At 39.1% G+C, this 24,114-nt stretch overlaps 1 protein-coding gene across 1 annotated transcript in view; it reads left to right on the forward strand.

Moving 5' to 3' along the window:
* Positions 1–24,114, forward strand: part of BRINP2 (BMP/retinoic acid inducible neural specific 2) — a 141,119-nt gene that overhangs the window by 98,591 nt on the left and 18,414 nt on the right. The window contains exons 3-4 of the mRNA XM_027868350.1: positions 7,622–7,812; positions 11,127–11,332. Of these exons, the coding sequence (XP_027724151.1) occupies positions 7,622–7,812; positions 11,127–11,332 (397 nt within the window). The remainder of the gene's footprint in view (positions 1–7,621; positions 7,813–11,126; positions 11,333–24,114) is intronic.

Genomic DNA, 24,114 nt, shown 5'->3' on the forward strand with positions numbered 1-24,114 from the left:
CATCATCATTTCCTAACTTATTCCCAATTCTTTCTTTTAGGTTTTCTTCTTTCTCATTTACAATTTAATCAGAGAGTTGGAATGATCTGAGCATAAGAACTTGAATTTTTTCTTTGCCACTAACATACTACTCTGCCTTGAAAATGTCTGAATTTCAGAAAATGGGAATCATCCCCCTTTAACCCAGTAGGATGGCAGAATGGTGTAAATTCTGTCAAGTTCTTTGAAAATAAAGGAAACGTGTGTTTATACAGCATGGTTGAGGGATCAGGTGCCTGGATTAATCAAATATGCTTGTTTATAATTTACCATATGTAGCATTTTTAAGGAATTAAAATAGGATCAAACATACCTACCATTAAGCCTCAACAGAGGGTAATGAAAAACAGCTTGGTATAGCAGTGAGCTCTGAGACCAACCGTCTAGTTCCAGCTTCTCCACTAATAATAATTGACATTGATGTAGGTCTTTCAAAGTTGGAAAGTGCTTTACATAAATGGGCTGAGTTGACCCTCGAAATAGTCACGGGAGGTAGGTACTTCAGGCCCTCTTATGGCCAGATGAAGGTACATACATCTAGCACCAGAAAGGAACTTGGAACCTACCATGTCCAGTCCTTATCATTTCACAAATGAGGAAGTGGAGATCCAGAGCAGCAAAGTAATGTACCTATGGTCACACAGGAAATAAGCATCAGAAGCCCAATTTGAATGCAGGTCTTCCAGATTCCATGTCCAGAACTCTATTCATGGCACCACTGCACTGCCAGTGAGCCATCTCACTATGGAGAAATAGATTTCTCTCTCTGGGTCTAATAAATTAATGGCCTGAATGATATGACCTTTAAAGTCTTCCAGCCCTAAAATTTCAGGTGCTTAGGTTTCTTAATGAAACTGGTAATGGTTTGAACTGGTCCCCTGTGTCCTGACTTTTCTGATAGCACTCTAACCCATCGCAAATGTTAGACAAGTTGTCAAGTGCAGTGTGAATATAGATGGGCCAGTCAGTGTGGGGGTGGCAGGTGGTACTGCCTACCTTATATTCCCTGATCAATCAAATGATCAATAAACATTTATTAAGTACCTGTCATGTGCTCGGCACTATACTAAGTGCTGGGAATAAAAAGACAAATATGAAACAGTCCCTGCCCTCAAGGAACTTATATTCTAATAGAGAAAACAACATATATGTATATAGATACAAGACAGTTTGGGGAGGAAGGGCACTAACAACTGGGGTGAATAGGAAAGACTTTACCTCACAGGTAACGACCTGAATTTGGAAAAATTCCATGAGGCGGGCGGAAGTGAGAAGGAGGTGTATTAAAGATTGGGGAGGCAACCAAGGCAAAGATACAGATACATGAGAGGGAGGATCACATGTGAAGAATAGTAATTAGGAATTAGAGTATGACTGGCAATAGAATATGGGGAGGGGGGTCATGTATAAGAAGACTAGAAAATTAGAATAGGATTGACTTGTAAAGATCTTTAAATTCCTAACATTTGAGTTCATATTGTCCCAAAGGTTAACAGGGAGTCGCTGGAGTTTACTGAGTAGCAGAATGAACTGGTAAGACCTATACTTCATGGAAATCACATCATATGGAGGATGGAATGGCATAGAGTGGAATGGAATGGGGAGAGACTTATACAGAAAGCCAGGAGACCAGTTAGGAGGCTGTCATAATAGTCCAGGTGGGAGGTGATGAGGACTGAACTAGGGTCAGTGGCTTGGTAAATGTTGAGATGTTATAGAGAAACAAATGATAAGACTTGGCATCTGATTAGATATGTGGGTTCAATGAGAATAAGGAATTTATGATGAGAGAGAGGTTTTGAACCTAAGTGACTGGGAGAATAGTGGTAGACTACAGAATATTGGGGAAATTTGGAAGAGAGGTGGGCTTTGGAAGGAAAAATAATGAGTATTGTTTTGTAATATGTTGAGTTTGAAGTTTCTGGGCTAGTTTGAAATGTTTAATAAACATTTTCTGAGTGGGACTGGAGCTCAGGAAAGAGAATAGGACTGAGCATAGAGATCTGGAAGTCATCTACATAGAAATGATAATTAAATTCACCGAAGGTGGAGATGTCACAAATGAGAGAGGGTAAAGAGAAAAGGATTTAGGATCTAGTCTTCGTATGGAGATGCCTTTAATAGTTATGTAAGATAGTTCAAGTCAGACAGGGAGAAGAGCAATGATACATAATCCCAGAGAGAGAAATATCCTAAAGAAGTTGGTCAAGAGTGTCCAATGCTACAGACAAGTCAATAAGGATGCAAACTGAGAAGAGTCTATTAGATTTAGTAATTAAGAGAACCTTGGTAATTTTGGAGAGAGCAGTTTCAGGTGAGTGATGAAGTTGGAAGCAACACTGGAGACAATTTAGAAGAGGGTGGGAGAAGTGAAAAGTGGAAGCAGTGATTATAAATGGTCTTTTTTCAAAGACTTTGGTCCGAAAAGTGGGAAAAGAGATATGGGTTGATATTAAGGGTGGTAAGACCTAGTGAAGGATATACATTTTTTTTAAACTGGGTGTGACTTGGGAGTGTTTGTAGGCAGCAGGAAAGGAATCAGTAAATAGGGAGGGATTGAGAATTAGAGAGAGAATTTGTTATAAAAGATGGAGGGGATGAGGTCAAAGTTGTTTGTTGCTTTTCAAAAAAGACAGGACATCTATTTCACTCCTTGAAAAAGCTGTCTATACTATACGCCTTCACAACCTCTCCTCTCATAATCATCTAAAGCATTTCCAAATTGACTTTCTACCTCATTCCTCTTTTGTTTTCTCTCTCCTTAGTGATGTCATGAACTTCCATGGGGTTCAGTTATCATCTCTATATAGATTTCTCCCAGATCTACACTGACTATATCTGAATCTGAATCTGAGAGGATATTGGAGTCTCTTGAGCTCTAGTTTCATATCACAAACATCCTATTGTCTGTTTGGAATTGGATGTTCCAAAGCCATCTGAAAATTAACATGTCTATAACAAAGCTCATTATCTTTTACACCCCTCCCCCCTCCACAAATCTAATCCTTTTCCTAACTTCCCCATTACTATTGAGGCTACTGACATTTTTCCAACTGTACAGGTTCACAACTGTGGTATCAGTCAATCAGACAGTCAACATGCATTTATTAAGCACTTACTCTGTATCAGATACTGAAAAGGCACGGAGTTATAAATTCAAAGAATAAAGCAATCCCTACTCCCAAGGAACTTGCATTCTACTGGGGGGAGAGAGACCCCAAGTGCATTTATAAAGTAAGTAGATGATAAATATGGATGAATACCAAAAAGTTTAATACAGTGTAGTTAGGGGTGATAGTAGAGATTGTGGGAATCAGAAGGTGGTACTTAAGCTTTCTCTTGAAGGAAGAGAAAGATTCCCTGAGGGGGATGTGAGAAGGAAGAACATTCCAAACACTGGGGCAGCCAATGTAGAGGTGACACACACAACTTCTCATTCTCCTTTACCCCACTCATTCAAGTCAGTTGCCAGTTTTTGTCATTTCTGTCTCCACAACATTTCTCAAATATAGTCCCTGCTTTCTGCTCACACAGCTCTGGTTCAGATCCCCATCACGAGGCTCTTAAAATAACATCCTAATTGTTTTCCATGAATCAAATGTCTCCTGACTCCAATTCATCTTCCACCCAACCTCCAGGGTGGTTTAAAACCCAGGTCTGACCATGTCACTGCCCTACTCAGTAAACTTCAGTGCCTCCCTATCGCCTCTGGACCAAATAAAAACTCCTTTGTCATTTAAAACTCCTCACATCCTATCTCCATCCTACTTTTGGTAGCCTCATTACACAAAACATCCTTCCATACCCACTCTGGTCCAGCTATACTGGCCTATTTACTGTTTTTCACTTGGAACTCTATCTCCTGTGCCCTTTGCACTGGCTGTCCCTCATGCCTGTCATGCTGTCCCTCTTCACCTCTGCCTCTTGGCATCACTGGTCTTCAAGCCTCAGCTCAAACAGGTCCTCCTACCTAAGTCCTTTCCTGCTTCCCCCAGCTGCTAGGTCTCCCCACTCTATGGGGAGACGTTGTATCTTTTATGTGTGTTCTTTGTATGCGTACATGTTTTCTTCTCCTATAGACTGTAATCTCCTTGAGGGCAGGCACTGTTTCACTTTTGTCTTTATTTCCTTAGCACCTAGCATACTGTAGGTATTTAATAAATGCTTGTTCATTAATAGATTTTCTTATAAAATATAGTCATGCTAGGGCAGGGATCCAGATTGTATACAGTTAGATATATCTTATCTTATATCAGTGATGTGTCCTTGAACAGTTAAAAATAAAAAGTAAAATTTTATGTATCATATCTCATTTTTCCATTGACTTAAACTGATAATTTCAGGGATGAATTCTCTTTACTTCTGTTTGATCTTTAATTAGTCATGGCTATTTCATTTCTCTAATTGTTCCTGGTCAGCCTTCCTGTCAAGTAGTGAATGATTTGTAAATAGCCACTTAAATGGGATTGATTGGTGAGGTACTATTTTCAGGAGGCAAATCCTTTTGTAAATTAAAGGTTTTTTTATAATTAGAATAATGTTAGACTATCATATATTGGACAGAACTTTAACAATGGTAGCTTTGCCCTAGGACATTGAAATTTAGAGGTAATAAAAATTTAACACAGTCTTTCAGCTATGTAAAAGCTACCCTGGTAAATAATTTTCCACCTCAAATTGAATTTTCTTTAATTACTTCTTGTATTATTTTCACTTCCTGAATTATAAAATTGGTTTGAGAGTCCCTTTCCTGCTGTTTGTTCTAGGGGCACTCCATATTACCTGCCCCAAGCCCCAAAATTGCTAATTATCTCTATGATGTTGAGTTTTATTAAAATGGGAGCAATCTGTACAATAGGACGGTGGGACATTTATTACCATAATTGGTTACAGGTAGGTGAAGGAAATCCATCTCTTTGGTTGGCATAGAATAAAATGGTAATTCAGTGCATGATGGGTTCAGGATAGTCATTCCTAGATTAAGAAGGCTTGGTTGGGTGGCCATCCTAGTACTATCTGGTCACGGAGTTCTGTAATTCTTATCGTCATAATACACCTCCAGGAACTGAGAGAATCCTCTCTCTCACTGAGTCACCTAGGACAAAACACCAGCCACTCTTTGCTCTGTGAAGTGATTTGAGAGAAAGCTCTTTTGTCAAACATTCTGTAGTTTAATTAAAGTTTAGCATTTCCTACACAAAGGAAGGAACTGATAATACATTATTATGAACTTGCCTGCTTAGATAAATAAAGCCACACAGTGGGAATAGTGAAAGATTTCCATTGGAGTCACATATTATTATTCCACTCATTTTTCCTTGTTTTCCCTGGCAACATGCATCATGTCCCCCTCCTTTCGATCTTAGGTCTCCAGAATTAGGCAGAGAGAATTCCTGAACTTAATTCCATTAAAATGGTGGTAGTTGACTTGCTTCTCTTTCACCAACACACTGCTAGCTTAGCTCCTCAGATCATGGGATCACATATATGGATACTGAAGGGAATCTCAGAAACCTCATAGTCCAATCCTCTCATTTTATATACAAGGAAACTAAGGTACAGGAAGATGATGTGATCTTCAAAGTCACACAAGTGGTAAGTATAGAAGTAGGATGGATTTTGTGGATACTTTTTTCCCCTTAGAGGGTTCTCCTGTTGGAAGATGAATAACAGGATTCCTATGTTCTTTACAACTTTGAGGCTTTGGAAAGTGACTTCTCCCTAACAGAGAGAATCAGTCCTAGAGAGGTGGAGTCCCCATCTCACCTGAAAATATGTTGGCTAGGAAACCAACTACAATACAGTACAATACAATATAATAAACATTTACTAAGTACCCACTATGTGCCCTATTCTAAGCACTGGGGATACAAGAAAAGAAGTAAAAGGCAGTTTTTGCCCTCAAGGAGCTTACAATCTAATAGGGGGACAACATACAAACAAATATATACAAAGCAAAATGTATACAGGATAAATAGAAAATAATTAACAGAAGGAAATTAGTGAAATTAAGAGATGATGGGGAAAACTTCCTGTAGAAGGGGAGGTTTTAGTTGGGACTTAAAGGAAGCCAGGGAGGTCAGTAGTTAGCGTGGAGGAGGGAGAGCATTCCATGCATAGGGGACTGATTTCTGGATCCCCAATAATAATCCATTGTCTCTCAAAGCATATCCCATGTGCTCCAGCCCTATAAGGACAGGAAGAATGGGAATGGGGGAGATAAATAAAGAGAACACCAAACTTTTGGTCTTTTTTTGTTAAGACTGGCCTTAGGGGTAGATGAACCTACCTACTCTCACCAGAAATATCTCAATCGCTGATTTTTAAGCTGATGTTTGAAATTCTAGGAGTTTCAAGTCTTTCAATTATGTCATTGTCATCTGTTAAAGTAGAAATATGCCTGGTAAGAGATAGCACATTAAGTGCATCAGTCACTTAGATTTTAGAATGAATCTGTAATAGATGATCCTTTCTCATGCAACATCTAACTAAGAATAGCTTTTTAAAAAATATAGATTGAATATTTCCCAATTACATGTAAATTTTTAACAGTCATTTTTAACAAAATTTGACTTTCAAATTCTTTCCCTCTCTCCCACCCTTTCCCCCTCCTTGAGAAGACAAACAACATGATATTGATCATACATGTGAAGTCATGCAGAGCACATTTCCATATTAGCCATGTTACAAAAGAAAACACAAACAAAATAAAACAACACACATAAAGTAAAGAAAAAGTATTCTTCCATCTGCATTCAGAGTTCATCAGTTATCTCTCTGGAGGTGGATGGCATTTTTCATCATAAGTCCTTCAGAATTGTCTTAGATCGTTATATTGCTGAGAATAGCTAAGTCATTCATAGCTGATCATCATACAGCATTGTTGTTACTGCGTCTAATGTTCTCCTAGTTCTGCTCACTTCACTTTGCATCAGTTCATATAATTCTTCCCAGGTTTTTCTGAAATCATCCTGCTTGTCATTTAGTATTCTTTCTGGTGCTAGCACAGGAGTCCCTTGCAGCCTCTTTCTATGAGTTGTCAGGTCCCTTACCAACTCTGGCTCGAGAGCTCCCAAAGCTGCTGCTCCTTCTCTCACCACCACCTAGTCCCACCACTGGTGTTTCACTCTTGTGGGTACTGGGCCAACAACCTCTTCTCCAACAAATCTCTCCTTCCAACCTCCTATGTTGTCTTGCGCTTCAAGTATGTCTCACTCTGACCTTTTGTTGGTTCTATCCCTCTAGAACTCAATTTCAGGTGTTATTTTATAGTTGTTTGGGGAGAGGGGGAATGCTGGAAGAGCTCAGCTGAGAGTTTTCTTTACTCTGCCATATTGACTCCGCTCCCGGGAAGTCCCTAAGAACAGCTTTTAATGACATTAGGAAAGGAAAGGGAATCACTGGCACTGTCAGAAGGGGCCGTGGGCGTCTGAGTCTGGGAGAGGGGTTCTGAAAAGCAGAAGGAAGGGAAGGATGCTGAAGACAAATGTTTTTGACTTTAGAATCTTGTTTATCGGTGACTCTGCCTCATCTTCTTTCTTGATTTGAACTCACTACTTGTTCCCTTTAAAACTTCCTCCAGAGAGTTTGCCCGATGGAAGGTGAATAACTTGGCTCTGGAAAGAAAGGACTTTTTCAGCTTACCATTACCCCTCGCCCCAGAATTCATCCGGAATATCCGCCTCCTGGGACGGAGGCCCAGCCTGCAGCAGATTACAGAAAACCTCATCAAAAAGTACGGCACTCATTTCTTACTCTCTGCAACTCTGGGAGGTGAGTAAGTAGTCTCACTGACTGATTTCCAGGTCGTAGTTTAAAGGGTTTTGCAAGCATGTGAGATTATCTCTAGTTATCCCTTTGTATTTCCTGGGTCCTTTTCCTTCTTGAAAATATAGAGTGAATTAATTCACAATGAATCAAACAAGATTTTCTAATTTCTCTTAGGGAAAAAAAAGTTAGTGCAAGATCACCTTGGGAGAACATTTATATGTGTATGAGGATTTTTGGGAGACATATGCTGAAAAAATAGAGAAGAGGTAGAGGTAGCAGATGATAGGTAGGTAAGGATCAAGACTAGTGAAGTTTGAAATTGGGGCTTCTTAATCTGGGGGGTGGTATGGTTAGACACTTCCTAGTTGTATGACTCTGGGCAAGTCATTTAACCTCTGGCTTAGTATGTACCTGTAGATAATAATAGCTCCTGCCTCCCAGGGTTGTTGTAAGGATCAAATGGGATAATATTTATAAAGCTCCTGGAACATAGCAGGCACTTAATAAATGCTTGTCTCCTTCCTTTTCTTTAACTTTTTAAAAAATATTTTTATTCCAATATAATTTTATTTGTATTTGTATTATCTTCCTTTATAATTAAATGCATTTTATTTTATGCATTTAACCATTTTTTTATGAAGGCACCACAGGCCAACAAAAGGATCCATGATATAAATATAATAATAGTGAATAATGATGATAGTAATAATAAGGAACTTTTGTTCTAAATTACTCTAAGGCCTCTGTCAGCGGGAGAGCTGACATTTTTCTCTCAGGTGAGTTTTGTAAGGATGGCGTGTCAGTCCCTTGTTTCCTACTTTCTGCAGGTTTGGATTATTTCCTAGCAACAGAGAAAGCAATCCTTTGTTGTGTTTGCAGCATCAGGCTTAGTAAGGAATGGCAATCAGATCCTTATGTCCCTCAGGCACCTGGCGCCCTGGGATCTGCCTTTTCCCTAATGGGGAAAGCCAGGATCCCAGCAGAGGTGGCATCCACACCTCCCACAGAAGGAAAGAGAACATTTGTTATTGCCTTGGGCTTTCTGGCTGAAAACTCAGGAAAGAGCTCCCCAAGGAATCCAGTCATGTCTCTACATGATGGATGCATTTGGAGTCAAAATATTCAAGCTTCTGAGTTCAGAGACTTCCTATGGGAGAAGGAAACATCCTGGGAAAAATATATAGACACCTCACTTGAATGCCCAAGGACAAAGCTCCTGTCTCACCCGTAACTGTAAAGGTATCACTTGAAGTCCTGCAAATGATACCATGAGAATGCGCTCTTGGGAAGTTAAAGTCAGAAAAGCAAATGAAGGGAGCTAGTGCTCTAAAATTCTCTATGCCTAGGAAGAAAACTCAATCAATTAGATACACCACTAAGGCAGGATGTTGAGAACATTACCTGGACCTGCCTAGTGCATAGATTCATGCATTGCTGGAGCTGGAAAGAATCCTAGAAATGAACCAATCAGACAGTCAGCAATCACTTATTACCCACCTGTTATGTGCCAGACACTTCTGGCTAGGTGATGAAGAAGCAAAGGCAAACGTGATGCAATCCTTGTCCTCGAAGAGCTTCCACTCTAGTCAGAGGATAGGTGAGATTAATCTAGGGTTGGGGTTGGGTAAGGTGTGAGCAGTAATAATATAAGAGAACAAAAGAATTTTTAGAAAAGAGAACAGTAGAGTAGAACCGGGGAATTCATTAAAAAGTATGAAATTGAGAAGGGAAAAAGTATAATCAGAACAAATGTCTGGGAGAGTCCTCAAGTGTTGAATGACTGAAGGGTGGAGACACTGGAGTTCATAATGAGGATGAAAATTCAGTTTGAGAGAAATAAGGCATATGAAGAGGTGATGACAATGATGATGATAACAACAGCAGCTACTATTGATGTGGTTCCTTGCAGAGTGATTTACAGATATTAATTCATTTTGTCCTCACAACAACTCTGGGAGGATTATTATCCCCATTTTCCAGATAAGGAAATAGACAGAAATGAAATGATAGGAGATGTTGACTGGATAATGGGATGTCAGAGTTATTCATCATGGTAGGGGAAGCTTGTAGGTGATGGGAAGATCAAAGACGTGACCATTCCCATATGTATCTGAGGGAAAGCAGAGCAGTAGGTCATGGGAACCGAGTAGATTGAGGAACTGGGAGGTTAGGGTGTTCTGTGTTGAAGTCCCTTAATATAAGGGTAAATCTTACATAAAGAAGAGGATTGTGATCTGGGTGCAGAGTTCCTTAAGAAAGGCAGTAGAGTGTACAAAGAGGAACATTGTAAGATGATCAGCTGTGAATGACTTAGCTATTCTCAGCAATACAATGATCCAAGACAACTCTGAAAGACTTATGATGAAAAATGCCATCCATCCCCAGACAAAGAACTGATGGTGTCTGAGCATAGATTGAAGCATACTTTTTTACTTTATTTTTCTTGAGTTTTTTTTGTCTTTTGTTTTCTTTCTCAACATGACTAAAATAGAAATGTTTTGCATGACTACACATGTATAACCTATATTGAATTGTTTGTCTTCTCAATCAGGTAGGGTCAGGAGGGAGGAAGAGAGAGAATTTGGAACTCAAAGTTTTAAAAAACAAATATTAAAAATTGTTTTTACATGTAACTGGGGAAAAAACAAAATACTAAATACATTTTTAAAAAGGCATTTAAGAATGGCCTGGGAGTCAAAAGATAATAGCGACCAAGATCTAAATTGGATGATAAATTTTGTTAGAGTGGACCTTAAAGAAGTTGGTTTCGACCAACTCTCTAATTATATTAGATGTCAAAACTGACACCCAGAGAAATCCTCAAGCACCTTGCCCAAAATAGTTTATCTTAAGCAGTATGAAAGATGATGAGATAAAGTGAGAGAGATTTGAACTCGGGCAACTTTTAGCTAGGATCAGTTTTCAGGATATTCTTTGGCATTTCATTATACCTACAATCATCTTAAGGGCCAAGGGACCCCTGAACAAGGTAAACTGGCTTTGAATCTAACATTTCCATTTTGAGGTGAGAGAAGAGATGAAAGGAAGGTGGTTTTCCTGATAAATTCCTCTCCACTCAGGTTGTGTCTATGTGGCAACTCCACCTCACTGGGAGTGATCTGCTAATTCCTGAATGCTAAATGTGGCACCTCTTATCATCCTATTAGCAGATTCTGATTGAGGATTGATGGTAGGTAGTAACACAGGGCCTTATCCAGTTCAGATTGCTCAGAACAGGTAGGGTGTGTCTTTTTGCTGGTACATGGAATGAGAAAAGGAAGGAAGATCATACCAATAGGCTGTGGTTGTTTATGCAGGAGAAGAGTCATTGACTATTTTTGTGGACAAGAGGAAATTGAGCCGGAAAACAGATGCAAGTGAAGCTACTGGGACTGGGAGAGGTGGGAACACTTCAGCTGTGTCCCTGGAGACCCTACACCAGCTGGCAGCCTCCTACTTCATTGACAGAGAAAGCACACTCCGCCGTCTCCACCACATCCAGATAGCAACAGCTGCCATCAAGGTAAATCTGGGGGATATAGAGTCCATTGGGGAAGAGGGAACCACAAGATCCACTGGGCTGATAAAGAAGAGGGAAGAGACCAATTTCTAATGGAAGCCCTAGCTGAGGGTCCCAAGATCAGCTCCAAAATTCTCTTTTGATCATGTCTCTCCTTGCTCTAAAACCTTCAGTGGTTCCATTTTCCTACCAAATAAAATCCAAACTTCTTAATTTAAACTTCAAGGCCCTCTATGTTTTTGTTTCTTTAATTGTATTTTTCTTTTCTTTTATTAACTTAGCAGCTGTCAACAAAACACAACTATTCCAATATACAAAGCACAAAAAAGTAAATAATGTATGAAACTATGAATTTTTTGTATAGTTTATTTTTGAAAGTGTGTGCTAAATTTAACAAGGTAATAACAAAATTACCTCATTGGTTTGTATCCTCTTCTAAATCTCTCTTTGGTATATTTTCTTTTATGTTTTATTGATGTATTCTCCTTTGTGCCTTCTATTCTTTCATCCATCTCTATCACTTCCCGCTAACTCATCTCCCCCACTCATTGAAGTCCTCCTTTTTAAAAATATAGTCAAGCTAAACAAATCAATCCAATGGCCATATTTGAAAATAAAAGTCACATTCCATACCTCTAGTCTGTCAATTCTCAGCCAAGAGGCAGGAGGCATGTTCCACCATCAATCTTCTGAAGTCATGTTTGTTTACAGTATTCAGAGTTCTAAAGTCTTTCAAAGTTGTCCTTCATATTACTGTGGTCATTATGTAAATTGTTCTCTCCTGGTTCTTACTATTTCACTTCATATCCATTCATACAAGTTTTCTCAAAGTTCTCTAAATTCTTCATTCATCAATTTTCACACCGCAATATTCAATTTCATGTATCACTGTTTTTTTTCTCAATCTTTTTTCCACTTCTTTACTGCTACAGAAAGTATTGCTGTACATATTTTTGTACATTTGGGTACTTTCCCTTTCTTTGTCCTTTTTGCAGTGTATGTCTAGTAGTGATATTGTTAGATCAAAGTGTACAAATTAAAAATAAAGAATTTATTAAGCACCTACTATGTGCCATGCCCTGTTTAAAAAAAAAGCAAAATAGCCCCTTACTAAAAGATTATAATTTGTCCAAGGAGAAAACATGTATGTGAATAAGCATATTCAAAATTCATACAAGATAATTGGGAGTGGGACACAGACATTAGAAGCTGAGGAAATGAGAAGAGCTTCATGTCGAAGATAGCACTTCAGCTGAACCTTGAAAGAAACTAGAGATTCTAAGAGGGGGGAGGAGAAGGGAGTGAATTCCTGGCATGGAGAACAGTCAGTATATAAAAACATAGAGATGGGAGATGGAGTGCCAGGTATGGGGAATATTAAGAGGGCCAGCCTGGAAGTACTTTTGTGTTCAAGAATGGCAGTAATTGTAGTAAGATTGGAAAGGTAGTCTGGGTACAAATCTCAAACGGCTTTATCCCCACCCCCCACTAAATAGTATTTTATTTTTTTCTAATTACATTGGAAGATTGTTTTTGACATTCACTTATATAAGATATTGAGTTCCAAATTTTTCTCCCTCTTTTCTCCTCCCCAAGACAACACACAATCTGATATGTTATACATGTACAATCATATATTTCCACATTAGTCATGTTGTGAAAGAAGAAGCAGAACAAAAGGGAAAAACGAGAAAGAAAAGAAAAAGAAAACAACAAAAAGTGAAAGTAGTGTGCTTTCATCTGCATTCAGACACCATAATCTGGATGCGGATAATATTTTCCATCATGAGTCTTTTGGAATTGTCTTGGATCATTGTATTGCTGAGAAGAGCTAAGTCTATCATAGTTGATCTTTGCACAGTGTTGCTGTTACTGTGTACAATGTTTCTCCTGGTTCTGCTCACATTGTTCAGCATCCATTCATGTAAATCTTTCCAGGTTTTTCTGAAATCCATCTGCTCATCAATAATACAGTAGCATTTCATTACATACATGTATCATAACTTGTTCAGCCATTCCCCAATTGATGGGCATCCTCTCAATTTCCAATTCTTTGCCACCACAAAAAGAGCTGCTATAAATAGTTTTGTACATGTGGGCTCTTTTCCCCTTTTTGTGATCTCTTTGAGATACAGACCTAGAAGTGGTATTACTGGATCAAAGGGTATACACAGTTTTTATAGCCCTTTGGGCATAATTCCAAATTGTTCTCCAGAATGGTTGAATTAGTTCACAACTCCACCAACAATGCATTAGTGTCTGAATTTTCCCACATCCTCTACAACATTGATCATTTTCCTTTTTTGTCATATTAGTTAATCTGATAGGTGTGAGGTGGTACCTCAGAGTTGTTTTAATTTGTATTGCTCTAATTAATAGTGATTTAGAGCATTTTTTCATATGGCTATAGATGGCTTTAATTTGTTCATCTGAAAATTGCTAGTTCATATCCTTTGACCGTTTATCAATTGAGGAATGACTTGTATTCTTATAAATTTGACTCAGTTCTCTATATATTTGAGAAATGAGGCCTTTATGAGAAATACTGGCTATAAAAATTGTTTCTCAGATTTCTACTTTCCTTCTAACATTGGCTGCATCAAAGGGTTTTAAATGCTAAACAGAATTTTTAATATTTGTTCCTATAGGTAATAGGGAACTAAGAGAGTTTATTGAAAAGTGAAGTGACCTAGTCAGACTTATATTTTAGTAAAATCACTTTGGCTTCTGTGTGGAAGGTGGAATTGAATGTTAAGAATCTTAAGGCAATAGGACTAAAGGGAAGGCTATTGCAATTATCCTGGTTAGAGGTACTCATGGTTTCAACCAGTATGGTGGTGTGACAAAAGAGAGGGGGATGGATGAGAGAGGAATTGTGGAGAAAGCAACAACAAAAATTTTTTTTTCCAATTCAGTGCAACAGACATTTATTACGTGCTTATTATTTGTAAAACACTGGGCATAAAAAGACAATTAAAATGGTTTCTCCCATCAAAAAGCCTTGCCTTCAGTGGCCCCAAATGGTGGAGTACAGGCAACAACTCAGCTGAACTCACCCAACATTCCCCTCCAAATATCTTTAAAATAATGCCTGAGATCAATTCCGGAGTGGCAGAGGAACAAAAGGGCAGGATGAGACATTTTTCCAGGCTAGACCTCCTTAGGGGGTCAGGAGGGAAAGTCTATGATACTGGGGTAAAGGTTGGCCCATAGTATAGCGCACACAGAGGCAACACCAGCTGCAGGCTTTGGAGGAAGCTGCAACAGTGGCAGCAGTTTCAGGAGCTCTCTACCCACAGATGGTAAGGGAGTCAGACAACTGGTCAAAAAGAGATTTCAGCACACTCTTTGCTGGCACTGGGTTAAGGACCCTGTTGAAATTGCCAATATGCAATTCTGGGTTGTACTTCCAACGCGAAGAGAAGCACTGGCACTTGTGGCCATAGGGGAGTAGGGTCCTTGCTCACAGTGCCTGGATGAGGTAGAGTGCTTGTGCTTGCTAACAGGGAAGTAGAGGCTCTGGTCTTAGTTTCAAGGCAGAAAGGAGTGCTAGTGCTTGTGGCTACAAAAGAGCAGAGGACCTGGCCACAGTTTAAGAGCTAAGAGCAGCACTAGTACTTGTGGCTGCAGAGAAACAAAGTCCCTTCCTGATTAAAGACTAGAACACAGGCCAGAAGAGTAGTGACCCCACCTCACTTTAGATCATATCACCTTGGAAACAGCAAAAACCTATAGACCCCTAGAACTAGCTCTGAAAACAGCAGCGTGAAAAACCTGGAGCTTGGGACAGTATCCCCTCAACCTCAGCAGCAGAGTTCAATTTGAACATGAAGTTACAAGTCAAGAAATAAGCTGGAAAATGATCAAATAATAACAAAAACACTGTGACAATAAAAAAGTTATTATGGTGAGAGGGAAGATTAAGACACAAACTCAGAAGACAATAATGTCAAAACAGCCACAGGCAAAGCCTCAAAGAAAAATATGAATTGGACACAAGCCCAAGAATTCCTGGGAATAGATCCCAAAGGATTTTAAAAATCAGTTAAGAGGAATAGATTTAAAATTGGGAAGAAAAATGAGAATGATGCAGGAAAATTATGAAAAGAGAGTCAACAACTTGGTAAAAGAGGCATACAAAAAAACCACTGAAGAAAACATGTTAGAAATAGACTTTGCCAAATGGTAAAAGAGGCAAAAAAAAAAATCCACTGAAGAGAACTCCTTAAAAAGCAGAATTTGTTAAATGGAAAAAGAGGTGCCAAAAGCTCACTGAAGAAAATAATTCCTTAAAAATTAAAATTGGGCAAGTGGAAGTGAATGACTCCATGAGACATAAAGAAACAATAAAACAAGAAAAAAATGGAAAAAAAATAGAAGAAAGTGTGAAATATCTTATTGGAAAAAACAACTGATCTGGAAAATAGATAGAAAATAGATTGAGGAGAGGTAATTTAACAGTTATTGGACTACCTGAAAAACATGATCAAAGAAAGAGCCTAGAAATTATATTTCAAGAAATCGTCATAGAAAACTCTCCTGATATCCTAGAACCAGAGGGTAAAATTGAAATTAAAAGAATCCAGTGATCAGTGGAATGGATTGGGTACACAATACTCAGTAGTAAATTACCATCGTAATCTAGTTTTGATAAACCCAAAGATCCAAGCTTTTGGGACAAGAGCTCACTACTCGACAAAAATTGCTGGGAAAACTGGAAAGCAGTTTAGCAGAAACTAGATTTTAGACCAACCTCTCACACCATATACCAAGATAAGGTCAAAATGGGTACATGATTTAGACATAAAGAGTGATATCATAAGCAAATTATGAGAGCATGAAAAGTCTCTTTTACCTGTAACTTTATGGATAAGGGAAGGATTTATGACCAAATAAGAGAGAGAAAGCAGTACAGGATATAAAATGGATAATTTTAATTATACTAAATTTAAAAGTTTTGTACAAACAAATACAGCCAAGATTAGAAAGAAGGCAGCAAATCAGAGGAATTTTGGTTTTACAAATTTCTCTGATAAAGGCCTTATTTCTCAAATATATAAAGAACTGAGTCAAATTTATAAGAATATTAGTCATTCCCCAATTGATAAATGGTCAAAGGACATGGATAGGCAGTTTTCAGAAGGAAAAATCAAAGCTATTTGTAGTCACAAAAATACTCGAAATCACTACTGATAAGAGAAATGCAAATCAAAACAACTCTGAGGTACCATGTCACACCTATCAGATTGGCTAATATGACAGAAAAGGATGATAAATGTTGGAGGGGATGTGGAAGAATTGGAACACTAATTGGTGGAGTTGTGAACTAATCCGACCACTCTAGAGAACAGTTTGGAACGATGCCCAAAAAGTTATAAAATGCTGCGTGCTCTTTGACCCAGGAATACAACTACACATTCCGTATCTCAGAAAGATCAAAGAAAAAAAGAAAAGTAACTTCATGTACAAAAATATTTGTAGTAGTTTTTTATGTGATGACAAAGAATTATAAATTGAGGGGATGCTTATCAATTGGGGAATGGCTCAACAAGTTGTGGCATATGATTTTGATGGAATACTATTGTGCTATAAGAAATGATAAGCAGGATGCTTTCAGAAAAACCTGGAAATATTTTTGTGAAGTGATGCAAAGTGAAGTGAGCAGAACCAGCAGAAGAGCCTACACAGTAACAGCAATATTGTACAATGATAAATTGTGAATGAGTTAGCTATTCTCAGTATCACAATGATCAAAGACAATTCTGAAGGACTTATGATGACAAATGCAATCTACCTCCAAAGAAAGAACTGATGGACTCTGAATGCAGATTGAAGCATATTTTTTTCACTTTATTTTCCCTGCTTTTTTGCAGTATGGCTAATACTGGAAAATTAATGATCACCTCAACAGAAATAAGGAAGTTTGGAAGAGGGATAGATTTAATAGTGAGAGATAATGAGGACATATTGAATTTATGATGTCCATGGTATATCCAATTGGAAATACCCAATATATAGTTGGTGATGTGGGCCTGGATCCAAAATTTATGAATATACAGATCTGGCAATCAGCATAGAGATGGCAATTAAAATCTCATAAACTGATGATCTCATTGAAAAAGAAGAGGGCCCAGAATATAGCCTTAAGGTCCATCCACAGCTCCTGTGATGTGGATGATAGATCAGTAAAGAAGACTGAGAATGAGCAGCTGGGCTCCTTGAAGGAGAACCAGGAGAAATCATCGTCACAAAACCCCAAAGAAGAGCAACAATTAAGGAAGAGAGGGTGGTCAGCAATGCCAGATACTGCAGAGAGACCAGTAAGTTTGATGACTGAGAAAAGCTGTGGAGAGAAAAGTTTCAGTTGAGCAATGAGGTCAGAAGCCATATTGCAGAGGGTTGAGAAGCATGTGTGAGAGAGGAGGCAGTAGAGGCAATGAATGTAGATAACTTTTACCAGGAATCTGGTTGTGGATGGAGGAGCAGAGATGTATGATGCTAGCTTGAGTGAATGGCAGGGTCTATAGACAATTGTTTTTTAAGGATGCAGAAGACTTGGGGATATTTGTAGGCAGCTGGGAAGGAACTAGTAGAAAGAGGAGAGAGATTGAAGATTAAGGAGAGAGGGAATGATTATGGAACAATCTGATGGAACTAGATGGAAAATAAAAGGAATGGCTTTTGCATTTCAATTCGATGTACCACGGATTTATTTTTCAGATAGAGGAAATGATTAACTAAAAATAGAATAAAGCAATTATTTGAAAATTTTGAAAGTGTTTCTTTTTTTTGTTGTTATCATTGTATTTACCAGATGTTAAGCTGCTGAGAATGTGAGAATGGGGAGATTGTAATACATTGGAGCCTGGAGTGGTAGCTTTTTAATTTGTATAGGATCTTTCCCCTATTGGGTTCTATTTACTGGAACAAAGACAATAGCAAACTTTAGGAATCTTAGGGCTACAATAGTAGTCTAACTTTGAGCAAGGCTGGGGGCTTGCCCAGTGTGCTACATAGGATGGCAATGTGTTACATTCTCTGGTAAGTATTTGGAAGTGTCCAACTCCTAGAATATAATAAAGAATAAAGGAAGGATGTATATGGGCAACAATTAACAAATAACTATTCATTCCTCAAAAGGGACGAGTAAGGAAAAAACCCATCAAGAAAGACAATAGTCAAGATGAAGAAATGACACTGATGTGATCCCCTGTTCCAAATTATATTTCTCTTTATGGGTTCTATTATACTTCTCCACTCCCTAATGTGGGAATTAGTAAAGACTACATCATTTCACAATTTAGTATTTTTTGACCTTGTTGGCCACTGTTCTTTCTATATGAACTTCATGTCCCATACAAATTGGGCTTCTTGACATGCCTCAAGCACACATAGCTCTGGTTTCTTTCCTGTGCCATTCCCATTGCTTTTAATGCCTTCTTTTCCCATGGACACATTTTTGAGATCCTACCTATCCCACACTGCCAAACTTGAAAGCATCAAGACTTCCTTATCTACCAGCAATAATTTCTCCCTCTTTAGTAATCCCACAATACTTTGTTTATATCTCTCCTGCAGTACTTATCATATTTGGCCTTGTATTGTTTTTATAGGGTACATAGGGTGTGCCAAAAGTCTTAAGCTTAAATCTGTACTAAGACTTTTAGGACACCCTGTATGTTCTGTATTTTCTATCATATAGTAAGTCCCTTTAAGTCAAAGACCATACTGTACTTACCCTTTGTATCCTCCACAGTCCCTATCAGGGTTCTTTGTATACAGTAACTCCTCAGTAAGTATTCTTTGAACAAATACATATTAGCCTACAGAAAGTTGAGCTTCATGAATGAATGAATGAATCTGATCATTGAGGATATGTAATTTTGCTGAGTCAAGGGGTCACCTAACCTTAGGGATCTGGTAACCAATGAATGAAAATGAGAAATCTGGTAGCACTTGACAAAAATACCCTTATAAATAGCCAATTGCCCACATTTCCTGGGGAAAGGGTTAGGGCTGCTCTTTACCTTTCTTTGCATCTCCAGCACTTAGAACAGTGCCTGTCACAGAGTAGACACCACAATGGAGGGGAAAAGACAGAGACAGAGCCACAGAAACAGACAGACAGACATAGGAGACAGAAACAGTGATAGAAAGTAACAGTGAGAGAGATACTAAGACATAGTGACATGGAGGGGAGAGAAAGAGAGAGAAAGAGAGACAGAGAGAGGCAGAGAGAGACAAAGACAGACACACAGAAATAGAGATAGAGAGACAGGCACAGACAGAGTTTTGGTATTCCTACTAAACTGGAAAATACAATACAAGGCCAAATATGATAAGTGCTGCAGGAGAGATATAAACAAAGTATTGTGGGATTACTAAAGAGGGAGAAATTATTGCTGGTAGATCAAGGAAGTCTTGATGCTTTCAAGTTTGGCAGTGTGGGATAGGTGGGATCTCAAAATGTGTCCATGGGAAAAGAAGGCATTAAAAGCAATGGGAATGGCACAGGAAAGAAACCAGACAGAGCTATGTGTGCTTGAGGCATGTCAAGAAAATCCAAGGACTAAGTTATGTAAATTTGAGAGGTTCATCTTCAACCAGAGACCTGGCCATCAAATGATGAATTTTGGTGGGCCATAATAATTCGTGAGATAATCTACCTACCAAAGCATGGAAAGGTTATGATTCTGCACTGATATAAGAAGCAGTTACCCTGATGAAATAAATGATCAATAAAATGCAGTGGGAAAAGCACTGACTCAGGAGTCAGAATACCTGGGTTGAAATCCTGTTTTGATTCTTTTTTTTTTCCCCTACAAGGCAGAAGTCATATGTATGTATTTGTGTACAGAGAAGGGACTCTTATCCAAGCCTAGTGAGTGACTTGTCCTCCATAGAGAGACCTGCATAGTTTCTGTGACTTGTAATATTACTATGAATTATGCCTCAGCATTTACCCAAGGTTACAAAGCTAGACTTTGGAATGAGAGAATTATACTATTTTTTCCCCTCCCCAATTGGCATGTGGACATGTCTGACCTACAAGTTTAGCTCCAGCTTCCAAAGACGTCCCACCAGAAATCTTTGAAATTTTTGTTTATGCTGTCAAATCTCTAGCTATCAACTAGCTAATGTTTTGGAATTTCCAACTTGACCTTGTAGCACAGTTCGAAATTATGAGCACCTCTGAGTATATCACCTTACCTCCACCCCCAGCCAGTGTCTACTATTTTGCTGACACTGCTTAGCACTTGTCTCCTCTCTCTTTTAATTGAAAACACCTTCCCAGTGACCAACAGAGAGAGCTTCCCGTCTGTAGAGAAGGGGTGGGAGTGGGGAGTCTGCTAGCCCTCCTCACTCCATAAAGGAAAAACCAGGGGAAGAGAATTTCTGCTTTTTTTCTTACCTCTCTGAACAGGTGTAAGCTTACTTGCTCATTTTCCTTCCTCTCATTCCCTTAGTAGCTTCTTTAGAGTGCTGCATAGTACATAAAGAACTGTGTAGTTCATAAAGATGGAAGGACTGGCAAGGGAGGTGGAGCAGGCTCTGTTCCTTACCTGTAGAACATCTTGTGCTCAGTCATCTGCTCAGGTGGAGGGTGGAGGCAGGAGGAAAGGAAGGGGGGATTTAAGATCCACCTGAACTGATGAAAGAGGAGCTGCCCTAAATCTTACGTACAGAGCATGATGGTGAGGAGAGAGTTCTGGTATTCCCTCTTCTCCCAAGAGTGTCCTTAGAAATGACCTGTCTGAATCCTCTGCTACAGCAGAGGTAAGATTCAATTTGTGCTTGTTTTAGCACACCCACCTTCACCCAAGCAGCTCTCCCCATCCCTAATGTTTGCAATTAGAAACCTATTTCTCTCTCTGGCTTTTGCTTTGACAGGGGCCCCCTAGGAAGGGAGAGGAAAGGGGAGTGGATGGGGGAAGGGTAAAGAAGAGGAAAGCAGGGCGGCTGGAGTGAGGTTTTGCAGGCTCCCATTATTTATGGAAAATTGGACTTGCTAATGAAGGCGAGATTCATCTGGGCTTTCAGAAGGCAGGAAGGCAGGACTCTCTCTGTCAACAGACCAATTAGCACACAATTATTTTCCCTTCCTGAAAGCCTATCGGAGGTTTTCTTTGAGTGTGTGGGTTTGTGCTGTTACAGACACTCTCTTTACCACTTTATCTGCAGCCTCTTTCTTCCATTGCTTTTGCAGAAAAAGTCACAGACACTACGCTTTGTCCCCTGATCACCCAGCTTTCCCCAAAAGTCAAATCTTTGATCACGAGTCAGATTCAAGGGCAGCCCACTTATGTAAGCTTGTGCTTGAATACTAACAAGGGGACACTCCTCTGCCTTCTTTCTACCTTGCACGGCCTTATTACCTTGTTTTAATGGGACCATCACCCTGCAGTGATTCCCCATTTCTCTTACCTACCATGTCCTGTCAGATGCCCCATGCTGGGACAGAGCTTGTGATCTAGAATTTCTGAGCTGGGGTTGAAGCAGTTGTCTCATTTCTCCTTGGAGCATGGTCTCCGATGAAATGAGAAATTGAAAGATTTGCTGGCATGGGACCCAGTATTGGATTAATGGGCTTCCCCCTTACCCCCAGGACCTTGGTTAGATCCTGCCAAATGCGAACTGAATGGTAGGGGTCACATTTAGTTTTTCTTCCCCATTCTCCACCAAATTTCTATACTGCATGAAATAATGTGAACTTAAAATCCCTTTGTACTTTGTTATTGTAGTGGTAACAGATTGACCGAATGATTTGAGACCTACAAAGTGCTTTCTTCACAGTAATCCGATGATGTAGGTACTGCAAATACAATAAATAGTACCTATCTACATTTTATGAAACTTCCCCGAGGTCACATAGATAAAAAGATCAAAGCTGGGATCCAAATCCAGGCTCACTGTCTCTGAATCCAGTGTTCTTATCTTTAGACCTTTGGATAAAGATATTATCTAATTAATGTTTCAAGTTCTACTTAGAACTTGAAGAAAGCTGGGCATGAAATCCAGATCAGTTGGAAAGAGAACTTTAGAGGGAACAAGAAACCATCATTACCAGCAAATATCTCAGATTTCTTCCATAGGAAAGTTTTAATCTAATGAAGCCCAAAATTCCTGTCCCATGATACAGTGATGTCATTTGGTAACTGCCACTACTCAGCGCTGGTGCTTGGTTTTCCAGGCTCTCAGATCCAGTACCATAATTGTTCTCGAACTATAAGTGCAATAGATGTCTTAAACTCAATATGTCCAAAACAGAACTCATTATCTTTACTCTTATATCTTATCCCACTCTTATACTCCTTTTTATTGTAAAGAGCAATAGTATCCTCCCAGTCCCTCAGATTCATCTTGGGCTCCTTGGTATTTCTCACCCCCTATATCCAATCTGTTGCCAAGACAAGTTAATTTCACTTTTGTAATATCTCTTGAATATGTTTCCTTCTTTTCCCTCACATTTCCACCACTTTAGTGCAGGTCTTCATCACCTCAAATCTGGATTAGTGCAATAGCATGCTGTTGGGTCTGCCTGCCTCAAGTCTCTCCCCGCTCCAATCCATCCTCAATTCAGCCACTAAAATGATTTTCACAAAGCACAGGTCTGATCATGTCACAACCACCCCCTATTCAATAATCTCCAGGGGATCCTTATTACCTCCAGGATCAGCTATATAATGCTTTGTTTGACATTGAAAGTCATAATGAATCCACCTCCTACTTTTCTAGTCTTCTCTTCCAAACCCTTCTCTCCCTCTCTAGTTACCTCTATTTGATCCAGTGACACTGGCCTCTTGGCTATTCTATGTACAAGACACTCTATTTCTCTGCCTCAGGCTGTCCTCCATGCCTGAAATACTTGTCCTTCTCTGCTCTACCTACTGACCTCCCTGGCTTCCTTTAAACTCCAGGAAAGTTAAGTGACTTGCTCAAGGTCACAAAGCTAGTAAGTGTCTGAGGCCAGATTTGAACTCAGGTCCCTCTGACTCCAGGTCTGGCACTCTATCCACTGTGTCATCTAGCTGCTCTAGTTCTAGTGCCTTCCTTGTATTAATTATTTCCTATCTATCTTACATACAGCTTGCTTTGTATGTATTTGTTTGTTGGCTGTCTCCCCCATTAGACTGTAAGCTCCTTGAGGGCAAGCACTGTCTTTTTGCATCCCCAGCACTTAGCAAAGGGCCAGGCACACAGTGGACATTTAATAAATATTGACTGATTGATTATTCTCTTTCTTTGGCTATGATCACTGGAGGGAAGTTTAACAGAAACTGACTTGTGCAAACAAAGGAAAAGTCAAACAAAAATTTAACGAAGACAAAATGAAATGATGCCTATTATAATGAACCCTATATTATGTGAAAGCAACCTGTACATATAAAAGGGGTTTACACTAAAAAGGATAGGGGAAGGAGAAGTCTACTTATGTATATCCAGAGTGTGAGAAAGCCAGATCTTAAGAGTTAATTGTTAAATTTTGTGTGAACATTTGCACCTAAGAAATTGACAAACACTGCAAAATCAAGGCTTGATTTTGAATTGTCTGTTCTTTAAAATTAGGGAGAAAATCTTAATAATACAGTTTAAATTTAAAAGTGTGTCCCGCATAAAGTCCCCTGACCCCAGATCCGGTAGTTAAAGATTTGCTAACACATCCCTGTTCCCTCAATTTAGATACCATAAAGCAACATTTCTCAAACTTTGTGGTCTCAGGGCACCATTAGACTTTTAATTATTGAGGACCCCCCTCACCAAAGAACCTTTGTTTATGGGAGATA

This window comes from Vombatus ursinus, unplaced genomic scaffold (genome assembly GCF_900497805.2).
Source record: "Vombatus ursinus unplaced genomic scaffold, bare-nosed wombat genome assembly UNPS02014789.1, whole genome shotgun sequence".
NCBI lineage: Eukaryota > Metazoa > Chordata > Mammalia > Diprotodontia > Vombatidae > Vombatus > Vombatus ursinus.